The sequence below is a fragment of the Bos indicus genome, chromosome 21 (genome assembly GCF_029378745.1).
Source record: "Bos indicus isolate NIAB-ARS_2022 breed Sahiwal x Tharparkar chromosome 21, NIAB-ARS_B.indTharparkar_mat_pri_1.0, whole genome shotgun sequence".
NCBI classification, from domain to species: Eukaryota; Metazoa; Chordata; class Mammalia; order Artiodactyla; family Bovidae; genus Bos; species Bos indicus.
The window spans coordinates 24553788-24566516 of record NC_091780.1 but is presented as its reverse complement, the minus strand read 5'-3'; the positions used below and the strand labels follow the sequence as shown (position 1 = coordinate 24566516).

General features: G+C 39.6%; 1 protein-coding gene across 8 annotated transcripts in view; it reads left to right on the top strand.

The window, feature by feature from the left end:
- ADAMTSL3 (ADAMTS like 3) overlaps positions 1-12729 on the top strand; it is a 380959-nt gene that overhangs the window by 227689 nt on the left and 140541 nt on the right. For all 8 annotated transcript variants that reach the window (XR_011562580.1, XR_011562581.1, XM_070775206.1 and 5 more), the window contains one exon: positions 1180-1264. Coding sequence is in view for 6 of the 8 variants with exons in the window: in XM_070775206.1 (XP_070631307.1) it covers positions 1180-1264 (85 nt within the window). In the remaining 2 variants the exon portion in view is untranslated. The remainder of the gene's footprint in view (positions 1-1179; positions 1265-12729) is intronic.

Genomic DNA, 12729 nt, shown 5'->3' with positions numbered 1-12729 from the left:
CCACCAGAGTGGAAGGAACAGTGTCCTCTTCATCATACGTCCTATCGTCTACCATGAACAAAGAAGACTTTCTAGACTGAAAGTCTAGATTTACAGACTAAATCTCCAGTCTAGATGTATAGATGCACTCAGAAATTTTTGTGTGGTTCCATTTGTTCCACATGAATTAGCAGACATGGGTAGCATCCATGGGTGAACAAACCTTGGCACCACCTCTTGGGTATGTATGTGTTCCCCTCTTGACAGGATTATTTCCATACACGCACTTTAGTAAGGTATTACCAATCCTTGTGACAAGTATTTCCTTTTGGAAATGGAAAAAGAATTACTTCCAAGTGTCAGTGCCAAGGAACCGTCCTTATTAGCCCATTAGAGAGGATGGTAAGATTCTTCTTCATGATTTCTGGGTGCATTCTTCATACAAATAGCCTCATAAGCAACTAATTCTTCATTTCTTTCATGATGTCTGTCTTCTGGAAAAATCACTGGTTTCCATGCAAGGTACAAATACTGATTATATAACTTCTTCAGGGAAGTCTTTTCTCCTTTTCTGCAGTCAGTGGTACTTTTATAGCCACTTTCTTAGCGTCTGTGATTTCTCCAAAGCAGTCCAAAATTATTTCCATTCTCACTTCATAATTAGATGCTTTCTTCACATCTTAGGAAGCTTCAAAGGACAGAGAAGGGCACCAGCTTGCTCCTGCAGGCCAATTGTAATTGGTAATCATCTCTCTTAACAACTACAACATTTTAAAGTTTGAGTAAACCATAGTACAGACTTTCCTCCTCGCAATTTTCTAAGCCTTCTATGTTATTTGCTTGTCTCTATTAATTTCTTCACTCAGTGGCAAAAACTGTGTGGCAAAAGAAAGCAAACTGATCTGGTTGAAATCAGAGCTTTAGTATGCAAACAACAGAGACTGGTACTGATACAAGGTGTTTTTATGCTAACTTGGAGAATGTATTCAACTGTGTCATGAGATTGTTTGGTTGCATTCTGATAATGTGTTAATTTAAAAAATACATGACAGAAATTTTTGCTTCTGTCCAGAAGCCACTTCATGCACTGTTCATTTGAAAAAAAAAATTGATGAAATCTCCAATAAATAACAATCACATGTCCAACTCTTGAATGATTAAGAGTAATTAAGCTTGTTGTTTATGTTCCTTTTTCCTTAGAAAAAAGCCCAGTGGAAGCTAAATTACCTTGGCTGAAACAAGCTCAAGAACTAGAAGAGACCAGAATAGCAACAGAAGAACCAACGTGAGTCCAGGACCTTTTATGGGAGTATTCAGGGCCTAGCCAGTTAACATGATATATGTCATTTTTGTACTCATTGGAGTACAATGATATGTTTCAAATCCAAATGACCTGGATTTGCAGACTCTAGAGAGCCTGAACTGGCTAGAATTCTCTTCTATTGCACAATTCAGCAGTCTTACTTTGGCAACATCTACGAGAAGCACAGAAAAGAACAGTGCCTTTTAACTCAAAGCAGACTCAGTATTCTGTTATAGTTACCAGATTGGGGGTAATATCTAGATCTAGATTAATGCGTATGATTTGACCAAAGACCATCACAGTGTTAACCAAATAAAGTGATCATTCCATGGATAAGACATGGCCACTGTTTATCAAACTAGTTAAGCTGAAATGTAACATGATGGCCCGAGTGATTATCAGGAGAACTCCCAGAGCTGCTGTGGTATGGGGCGTGGAAGAACATGGCGCCAGGAGTCTTGGAGCCTAGAACCACCACTTGTAACCATGTGACCGTAAATAAGTCTTTCATTTTTCCTGTGTCTTATTTTCCTTACTTATAAAATGAGAAGGCCAGGCTTAATCTCCAGAGAGATAAAAAATCCAGTGACTTCTGTCCACATGGGATTTGGCAAGTTTGGGCTGTCATGGTATCCATGGAGATACAGTATCAAGAGCATGTCAAGAAACATTCTGGACGTGAAGGTATGGGGACCTAAAGAGAGCAAGGAATCAAAGATGTTGACTCTTACCCAGGAATCTAGAAGCAAAACAGCATCAGTGATAGACTTGAGGAATTGGACAGGACAGCTGATTCCACATCAGATATGTGAGGCCTGCCGTGCTGACAGGCTGTCACAGGGAGAACAATTCACAGAGGGTCAGAGGAAAGCGGATCTCAGAGGCTGGGTGGCCAGTCTCTCTCTTCAACACCTTCGGCAAGGGCACAGTTCACTGCATTGAGAGCTCTTTTTGGATTGAACAACCTGAGTTATTTGCAGTATTTTTTTCCTTTTGAGCCAAAATATAACCTCCTTCCAATTTCTGCTTTCTGAAAAAACACACACACACACACACACACACACATCTATACCTCATCCCACGTGACAAGTTTTCACAAATTTGCAGAAAACTGAATCCCTAGAGTACTATCTTTCCCAGGTTCATCATTCTTAGCCTTTTCAGCAGTTTTTGTGTATTGTTTTTAAGTCCCTTACCAACCCTGTTGCTCCTCTCAGAACAGGCTCTCATCCGTCCATGTCCCTTTTCACTGTGGTGCATCCCAGCAGTGAGCCCCTTGGGCACATGGATTCCTTTTCTTTGAGAAGGCACCTTGCTTCCAGTGACCAAGGGGGCCAAGAGAACTGCCACATCACACTTATGACATGTGCAGAACATCTGGATGTGAACCCAGAAGACATTGTGAACACCATGAGGTGAATGACCCCAGAGTAACTGACTGAAGAGAGAAGTGTTTGGCTCATGATGGATGTGGAGGTTTAGAGGAAAAAGTGGAGTCAAAAGTCAATCTTGGGAACTGCCCTAGTGGTCCAGTGACTAAGACTCCAAGCTCCCAATGCAGGAGGCCCAGGTTTGATTCCTGGACGGGGAACTAGATCCCACATACCACAACTGAGAGTTTGCATGCTGACACTAAAAAGATCCTACATGTCACAAGTAAGATTGAAGATGAAGATTGAAGATCCCCCATGCTGCAATAAAGAGCCAGTGCAGCCAAATCAATAAACATTTTTTTTTAAAGTGGATCATGTGTTCAAAAAAAAAAGTGGACCATGAAAGAGTAGGAGTCGTCAACAGAGGAAGGAATAAATCCAAGGAAGGCTCACTGTTAGAAAGAGCAAGGAAGCAAAGCCTTAAAGAAGAGGTGCAGCAGGTAGTATTCAGACTTCACAGGAAACCAAGGAACAGCTTCAGGGACTGAGGAAAAGCTGTTTTGTTTGACAAAGTCTTCCTCAGTTAATTTAATTTTCTTTTTTAAATTAATTAAATTATTTATTTTACTTTACAATATTGTATTGGTTTTTCCATACATTGACTTGAATCTGCCATGGGTGTACATATGTTCCCCATCCTGAACTCCTCTCCCACCTCCCTCCCCATCCCATCCCTCTGGGTTATCCCAGTGCACCAGCCCCGAGCACCCGAGCACCCTGTATCATGTGTTGAACCTGGACTGGCGATTCATTTCACATATGACAATTTACATGTTTCAATGCCATTCTCCCATATCATCCTGCCCTCGCCCTCTCCCGTAGAATCCAAAAGACTGTTCTATATGTCTGTGTCTCTTTTTTTTTTTTTTAACTTTACAATATTGTATTGATTTTGACATGTATCAAAATGAATCCACCACAGGTATACATGTGTTCGCCATCCTGAACCTTCCTCCCTCCTCCCTCCCAATACCATCCCTCTGGGTCGTCCCAGTGCACCAGCCCCAAGCATCCAGTATCATGCATGGAACTTGGACTGGCGACTCGTTTCATACATGATATTATAGATGTTTCAATGCCATTCTCCCAAATCATCACACCCTCTACCTCTCCCAGAGTCCAAAAGCTGTTCTATACATCAGTGTCTCTTTTGCTATCTCGTATACAGGGTTATTGTTACCATATTTCTAAATTCCATATATATGTGTTAGTATACTGTATTGGTGTTTTTCTTTCTGGCTTACTTTACTCTGTATGATAGGCTCCAGTTTCATCCACCTCATTAGAACTGATTCAAATGTATTCTTTTTAATGGCTGACTAATACTCCATTGTGTGTATGTACCACAGCTTTCTTATTCATCTGCTGATGGATATCTAGGTTGCTTCCATGTCCTGGCTATTATAAACAGTGCGGCGATGAACATTGGGGTACACGTGTCTCTTTCCCTTCTGGTTTCCTCAGTGTGTATGCCCAGCAGTGGGATTGCTGGATCATAAGGCAGTTCTATTTCCAGTTTTTTAAGGAATCTCCACACTGTTATCCATAGTGGCTGTACTAGTCTGCATCCCCACCAACAGTGTAAGAGGGTTCCCTTTTCTCCACACCCTCTCCAGCATTTATTGCTTGTAGACTTTTGGATCACAGCCATTCTGACTGGCGTGAAATGGTACCTCATTGTGGTTTTGATTTGCATTTCTCTGATAATCAGTGATTTTGAGCATCTTTTCATGTGTTTGTTAGCCATCTGTATGTCTTCTTCGGAGAATTATCTATTTAGTTCTTTGGCCCATTTTTTGATTGGGTCATTTATTTTTCTGTAATTGAGCTGTAGGAGTTGCTTGTATATTTTTGAGATTAGTTGTTTGTCAGTTGCTTCATTTGCTATTGTTTTCTCCCATTCTGAAGGCTGTCTTTTCACCTTGCTTATAGTTTCTTTTGTTGTGCAGAAGCTTTTAAGTTTAATTAGGTCCCGTTTGTTTATTTTTGCTTTTATTTCCAATATTCTGGGAGGTGGGTCATAGAGGATCCTGCTGTGATGTATGTTGGAGAGTGTTTTGCCTATGTTCTCCTCTAGGAGTTTTATAGTTTCTGGTCTTACATTTAGATCTTTAATACATTTTGAGTTTATTTTTGTGTATGGTGTTAGAAAGTGTTCTAGTTTCATTCTTTTACAAGTGGTTGACCAGTTTTCCCAGCACCACTTGTTAAAGAGATTGTCTTTAATCCATTGTATATTCTTGCCTCCTTTGTCAAAGATAAGGTGTCCATAGGTGTGTGGATTTATCTCTGGGCTTTCTATTTTGTTCCATTGATCTATATTTCTGTCTTTGTGCCAGTACCATACTGTCTTGATGACTGTGGCTTTGTAGTAGAGCCTGAAGTCAGGCAGGTTGATTCCTCCAGTTCCATTTTTCTTTCTCAAGATAGCTTTGGCTATTCGAGGTTTTTTGTATTTCCATACAAATTGTGAAATTATTTGTTCTAGCTCTGTGAAGAATACCATTGGTAGCTTGATAGGGATTGCATTGAATCTATAAATTGCTTTGGGTAGTATACTCATTTTCACTATATTGATTCTTCCAATCCATGAACATGGTATATTTCTCCATCTATTAAGTGTCCTCTTTGATTTCTTTCACCAGTGTTTTATAGTTTTCTATATATAGGTCTTTAGTCTTTAGGTAGATATATTCTTAAGTATTTTATTCTTTTCGTTGCAATGGTGAATGGAATTGTTTCCTTAATTTCTCTATTTTCTCATTATTAGTGTATAGGAATGCAGGGGATTTCTGTGTGTTGATTTTATATCCTGCAACTTTACTATATTCATTGATTAGTTCTAGTAATTTTCTGGTGGAGTCTTTAGGGTTTTCTATGTAGAGGCCCATGTCATCTGCAAACAGTGAGAGTTTTACTTCTTCTTTTCCAATCTGGATTCCTTTTATTTCTTTTTCTTCTCTGATTGCTGTGGCCAAAACTTCCAAAACTATGTTGAATAGTAGTGGTGAGAGTGGGCACCCTTGTCTTGTTCCTGACTTTAGAGGAAATGCTTTCAATTTTTCACCATTGAGGATAATGTTTGCTGTGGTTTTGTCATATATAGCTTTTATTATGTTGAGGTATGTTCCTTCTATTCCTGATTTCTGGAGAGTTATCATAAATGGATGTTGAATTTTGTCAAAGGCTTTCTCTGCATCTATTGAGATAATCATATGGTTTTTATTTTTCAATTTGTTAATGTGGTGTATTACATTGATTGATTTGCAGATATTGAAGAATCCTTGCATCCGTGGGATAAAGCCCACTTGGTCATGGTGTATGATCTTTTTAATGTGTTGTTGGATTCTGATTGCTAGAATTTTGTTAAGAATTTTTGCATCTATGCTCATCAGTGATATTGGCCTGTAGTTTTCTTTTTTTGTGGCATCTTTGTCAGGTTTTGGTATTAGGGTGATGGTGGCCTTATAGAATGAGTTTGGAAGTTTACCTTCCTCTGCGATTTTCTGGAAGAGTTTGAGTAGGATAGGTGTTAGCTCTTCTCTAAATTTTTGGTAGAATTCAGCTGTGAAGCCATCTGGACCTGAGCTTTTGTTTGCTGGAAGATTTCTGATTACAGTTTCAATTTCTGTGCTTGTGATGGGTCTGTTAAGATTTTCTATTTCTTCCTGGTCCAGTTTTGGAAAGTTGTACTTTGCTAAGAATTTGTTCATTTCTTCCACGTTGTCCATTTTATTGGCATATAATTGCTGATAGTAGTCTATTATGATCCTTTGTATTTGTGTGTTGTCTGTTGTGATCTTTCCATTTTCGTTTCTAATTTTATTGATTTGATTTTTCTCCCTTTGTTTCTTGATGAGTCTGGCCAATGGTTTGTCAATTATATTTATCCTTTCAAAGAACCAGCTTTTGGCTTTGTTGATTTTTGCTATGGTCTATTTTGTTTCTTTTGCATTTATTTCTGCCCTAATTTTTAAGATTTCTTTCCTTCTACTAACCCTGGGGTTCTTCATTTCTTCCTTTTCTAGTTGCTTTAGGTGTAGAGTTAGGTTATTTATTTGACTTTTTCTTGTTTCTTGAGGTATGCCTGTATTGCTATGAACTTTCCCCTTCAGATCAGATCAGATCAGTCGCTCAATCGTGTCTGACTCTTTGCGACCCCATGAATCGCAGCATGCCAGGCCTCCCTGTCCATCACCAACTCCCAGAGTTCACTCAGACTCAACGTCCATCGAGTCAGTGATGTCATCCAGCTATCTCGTCCTCTGTCATCCCCTTCTCCTCCTGCACCCAATCCCTCCCAGCATCAGAGTCTTTTCCAATGAGTCAATTCTTCGCATGAGTTGGCCAAAGTACTGGAGTTTTAGCTTTAGCATCATTCCTTCCAAAGCAATCCCAGGGCTGATCTCCTGCAGAATGGACTGGTTGGATCTCCTTGCAGTCCAAGGGACTCTCAAGAGTCTTCTCCAACACCACAGTTAAAAAGCATCAATTCTTCGGTGCTCAGCCTTTTTCACAGTCCAACTCTCACATCCATACATGACCACTGGAAAAACCATAGCCTTGACTAGACGAACCTTTGTTGGCAAAGTAATGTCTCTGCTTTTGAATATGCTATCTACGTTGGTCATAACTTTCCTTCCAAGGAGTAAGCGTCTTTTAATTTCATGGCTGCAGTCACCATCTGCAGTGATTTTGGAGCCCAGAAAAATAAAGTCTGACACTGTTTCCACTGTTTCCCCATCTATTTCCCATGAAGTGATGGGATCGGATGCCATGATCTTAGTTTTCTGAATGTTGAGCTTTAAGCCAACTTTTCACTCTACGCTTTCACTTTCATCAAGAGGCTTTTTAGTTCCTCTTCACTTTCTGCCATAAGGGTGGTGTCATCTGCGTATCTGAGGTTATTGATATTTCTCCCGGCAATCTTGATTCCAGCTTGTGTTTCTTCCAGTCCAGCGTTTCTCCTGATGTACTCTGCATAGAAGTTAAACAGGGTGACAATATACAGCCTTGACAAACTCCTTTTCCTATTTGGAACCACTCTGTTGTTCCATGTCCAGTTCTAACTGTTGCTTCCTGCCCTGCATACAAATTTCTCAAGAGGCAGATCAGGTGGTCTGGTATTCCCATCTCTTTCAGAATTTTCCACAGATTATTGTGATCCACACAGTCAAAGGCTTTGGCATAGTCAATAAAGCAGAAATAGATGTTTTTCTGGAACTCTCTTGCTTTTTCCATGATCCAGCAGATGTTGGCAATTTGGTCTCTGGTTCCTCTGCCTTTTCTAAAACCAGCTTGAACATCAGGAAGTTCGCGGTTCACATATTGCTGAAGCCTGGCTTGGAGAATTTTGAGCATTACTTTACTAGCATGTGAGATTAGTGCAATTGTGTGGTAGTTTGAGCATTCTTTGGCATTGCCTTTCTTTGGGATTGGAATGAAAACTGACCTTTTCCAGTGTTGTGGCCACTGCTGCTTTTACAGTGTCCCACAGGTTTTGGGTTGTTGTGTTTTCATTTTCATTCGTTTCTATGCAAATTTTGATTTCTTTTTTGATTTCTTCTGTGATTTGTTGGTTATTCAGCAGCGTGTTGTTCAGCCTCCATATGTTGGAATTTTTAATAGTATTTCTCCTGTAATTGAGATCTAATCTTACTGCATTGTGGTCATAAAAGATGTTTGGAATGATTTCAATTTTTTTGAATTTACCAAGGCTAGATTTATGGCCCAGGATGTGATCTATCCTGGAGAAGGTTCCGTGTGCGCTTGAGAAAAAGGTGAAAGTCATTGTTTTGGGATGAAATGTCCTATAGATATCAATTAGGTCTAACTGGTCTATTGTATCATTTAAAGTTTGTGTTTCCTTGTTAATTTTCTGTTTAGTTGATCTATCCATAGGTGTGAGTGGGGTATTAAAGTCTCCCACTATTATTGTGTTATTGTTAATTTCTCCTTTCATACTTGTTAGCATTTGTCTTACATATTGCGGTGCTCCTATGTTGGGTGCATATATATTTATAATTGTTATATCTTCTTGGATTGATCCTTTGATCATTATGTAGTGACCTTCTTTGTCTCTTTTCACAGCCTTTCTTTTAAAGTCTATTTTATCTGATATGAGTATTGCTACTCCTGCTTTCTTTTGGTCTCTATTTGCATGGGAAATCTTTTTCCAGCCCTTCACTTTCAGTCTGTATGTGTCCTCTGTTTTGAGGTGGGTCTCTTGTAGACAACATATGTAGGGGTCTTGTTTTTGTATCCATTCAGCCAGTCTTTGTCTTTTGGTTGGGGCATTCAACCCATTTACATTTAAGGTAATTATTGATAAGTATGATCCTGTTGCCATTTACTCTATTGTTTTGGGTTCGAATTTATACACCCTTTTTGTGTTTCCTGTCTAGAGAATATCCTTTAGTATTTGTTGGAGAGCTGGTTTGGTGGTGCTGAATTCTCTCAGCTTTTGCTTGTCTGTAAAGCTTTTGATTTCTCCTTCGTATTTGAATGAGATCCTTGCTGGGTACAGTAATCTGGGCTGTAGGTTATTTTCTTTCATGACTTTAAGTATGTCTTGCCATTCCCTCCTTGCTTGAAGAGTTTCTACTGAAAGATCAGCTGTTATCCTTATGGGAATTCCCTTGTGTGTTATTTGTTGTTTTTCTCTTGCTGCTTTTAATATTTGTTCTTTGTGTTTGATCTTTGTTGATTTGATTAATATGTGTCTTGGGGTGTTTCGCCTTGGGTTTATCCTGTTTGGGACTCTCTGGGTTTCTTGGACTTTAGTGATTATTTCCTTCCCCATTTTAGGGAAGTTTTCAACTATTATCTCCTCAAGTATTTTCTCATGGTCTTTCTTTTTGTCTTCTTCCGGGACTCCTATGATTCGAATGTTGTAGCGTTTGATATTGTCCTGGAGGTCTCTGAGATTGTCCTCATTTCTTTTAATTCGTTTTTCTTTTTTCCTCTCTGATTCATTTATTTCTACCATTCTGTCTTTTAATTTACTAATCCTATCTTCTGTTATTCTACTATTTGTTGCCTCCAGAGTGTTTTTGATCTCATTTATTGCATTATTCATTATATATTGACTCTTTTTTATTTCTTCTAGGTCCTTGTTAAACCTTTCTTGCGTCTTCTCAATCCTTGTCTCCAGGCTATTTATCTGTGATTCCATTTTGATTTCAAGATTTTGGATCAACTTCACTATCATTATTCGGAATTCTTTATCAGGTAGAGTCCCTATCTCTTCCTCTTTTGTTTGGTTTGGTGGGCATTTATCCTGTTCCTTTACCTGCTGGGTATTCCTCTGTCTCTTCATCTTGTTTATATTGCTGAGTTTGGGGTGTCCATTCTGTATTCTGGCAATTTGTGGAGTTCTCTTAATTGTCGAGTTTCCTCGCTGTGTGTGGGTTTGTACAGGTGGCTTGTCAAGGTTTCTTGGTTAGGGAAGCTTGTGTCGGTGTTCTGGTGGGAGGAGCTGGATTTCTTCTCTCTGGAGTGCAATGAAATGTCCAGTAATGAGTTATGAGATGTTTATGGTTTTGTAGTAACTTTGGGAAGCCTGTATATTGGAGCTAAGGGCTGTGTTCCTGTGTTACTGGAGAATTTGCTTGGTATGTCTTGCCCTGGAACTTGTTGGCCCTTGTGTGGTGCTTGGTTTCAGTGTAGGTATGGAGGCGTTTGATGAGCTCCTGTCAATTAATGTTCCCTGGAGTCAGGAGTTCCCTGGAGTAAGGGTTTTGACTTAAGCCTCCTGCTTCCAATTATAGGTCTTATTTTTACAGTAGTCTCAAAACAGAAGCATCGATAAAACATCTAGGTTAAAGATGAAAAGTTTCTCCACCGTGAGGGTCACCCAGAGAGGTTCACAGCGTTACATAGAGAAGAGGAAGGAGGGAGTTAGAGGTGACCCGAATGAGATGAGGTGGAATCAGTAGAGGAGAAAGTGAGCTAGCCAGTAATTACTTCCTTATGTGCACTCCACAGCTGGACTGCTCAGAGATGTTCACGGAGTTATACAGAGAAGAGAAGAGGAAGGAAGGAGACAGAGGTGGCCAGGAGAATAAAAGGGGGGAATGAAAAGGAGAGAGACAGATACAGCCAGTAATCAGTTCCCTAAGTGTTCTCCACCATCTGAAACACACAGAAATTCACAGAATTGGGTAGAGTAGAGAGGGGTTAGGGAGGAGACACAGGCGACCTGGTGGAGAAAAAGGAGAGTCCAAAGGGAGAGAGAGCAGTCAAGCCAGTAATCTCGCTCCCAAGTAAAAAATGGGTACTGAACATTGGGTTCTTAAAGGTACAAAATTGGTAACAAATACCTAAAAGCAAAAATTAAAAATCTGGAGTAGAGTTTGGAATTTCAAAAATACAATGTTAAAGAAAGGAAGAAGGAAAAGAAAGAGAGAAAAAGAAAAACAAAGTCACAAAAATTATAAAGAAAATATAGGTACAAAATTGATAACAAATACCAAAAAGCAAAAGTTAAAAATCTAGAGTAGAGTTTGGAATTTCAAAATACAATGTTAAAGAAAAGAATGAGAAAAAGAAAGAGAAAAAACAAAAAATCAAAAACAAAGTCACAAAAATTATAAAGAAAATATAGGTACAAAATTGATAACAAATACCAAAAAGCATACATTAAAAATCTAGAGTAGAGTTTGGAATTTCAGAAATACAATGTTAAAGAAAAGAAGAAGAGAAAGAAAGAGAGAAAAAAAAAGTCACAAAAATTATATAAAAAAAATATAGGTACAAAATTGATAACAAATACCAAAAAGCTAAAATTAAAAATCTAGAGTAGAGTTTGGAATTTCAAAAATACAATGTTAAAGAAAAGAAGAAAAAAAAAAGAAAAAGAAAAAAAACAAGATTACAAAAATTATAAAGTATATATGAAGTTTGCTTTAAAAAAATAGGGTCTTTTTTTTTTTTTTTTGCAAAGTAATAGTAGGTTATGAAAGTGAAAATTAAAGGAGTAATAGAGGACTTAAAAATTTTTTTAATTAAAAAAAAAAGAAAGAATGATCGTTAAAAATAGTAAAAATATATCTAGGACTTTATCTGGTGTTGTGGGTATTGTGGGGTAAGTTCATTTTCGGCTAGTTCCTTGGTCCGACTTATATTTCTCAAGATCTACAGGCCCCTTCCTATGTAGTCGGTACTAAAGACAGGGTTTTAATCTATTGCCTGTCGCTTCCAAGGCGGTTCCCTCTGTTATAGCGTCTTCTGTTTGCTGGTCTCTTCAGTGTCTGATTTCCACCCTGATACAAAGGGGGCAGTGGTGGACACTTTTTTTTTTTTTTTTTAGGCTCACTTGTTCAGTTGCGCTGTGGGGAGGGAGGGACGCTGCAAACAAATAACACTGGCGTGTGCTCGCAGTGCCTCAGCCACACTGGGCCTGCCTCTGCTCACGGCGTGTAGCCTCCCTGCCCACACTGCTCAGGCTCTAGGTTGCTCCGCCGGGAACCATCCGAGGCCGGCCCTGGGCTGCTTGCACCTCCCAGGTCTAAGCCGCTCAGGCTCAGGCACTTGGGTAGTCCTCAGAGGTGCAGACTCGGTTGGGCCTGTGTTTTGTGCCCTTCCCAGGTCCAAGCAACTCAGTTGATGAGGTGTTTGGTGAGCGCGGTTGCTGCGACTTATCGCTTCCCTGCAGCTCGGTTTTCTGGGTGTACAACCGGCGCACCTTTTCTGGCAGATGTTGACTGTCCAGAACCCCAAGAAGTCTTAGGTAGCAAAGAAGCCTGCTTACAGTTTTGTAGATAATGTCTCTCTGGGGCTGCGATTGCCCACTTCCGGCTCTGGCTGCCTGTCACCGGAGGGGGATGTTCTGCAGCCGGCTATCTCTGTTCAGTCCTTTGTTCCGTGAGCAGGCCTGGCGGTGTCTTAGGTTAAAGCTGGCTTTTGGCGTGGTAGTTATCCCACAGTCTGGTTTGGTAGCCCAAATTAGTTCGCTCAGATAGCGCTCGGGGCATTTAGGCCAGATCCTTACTCTAAGCGACGTAGTCTGTGCCT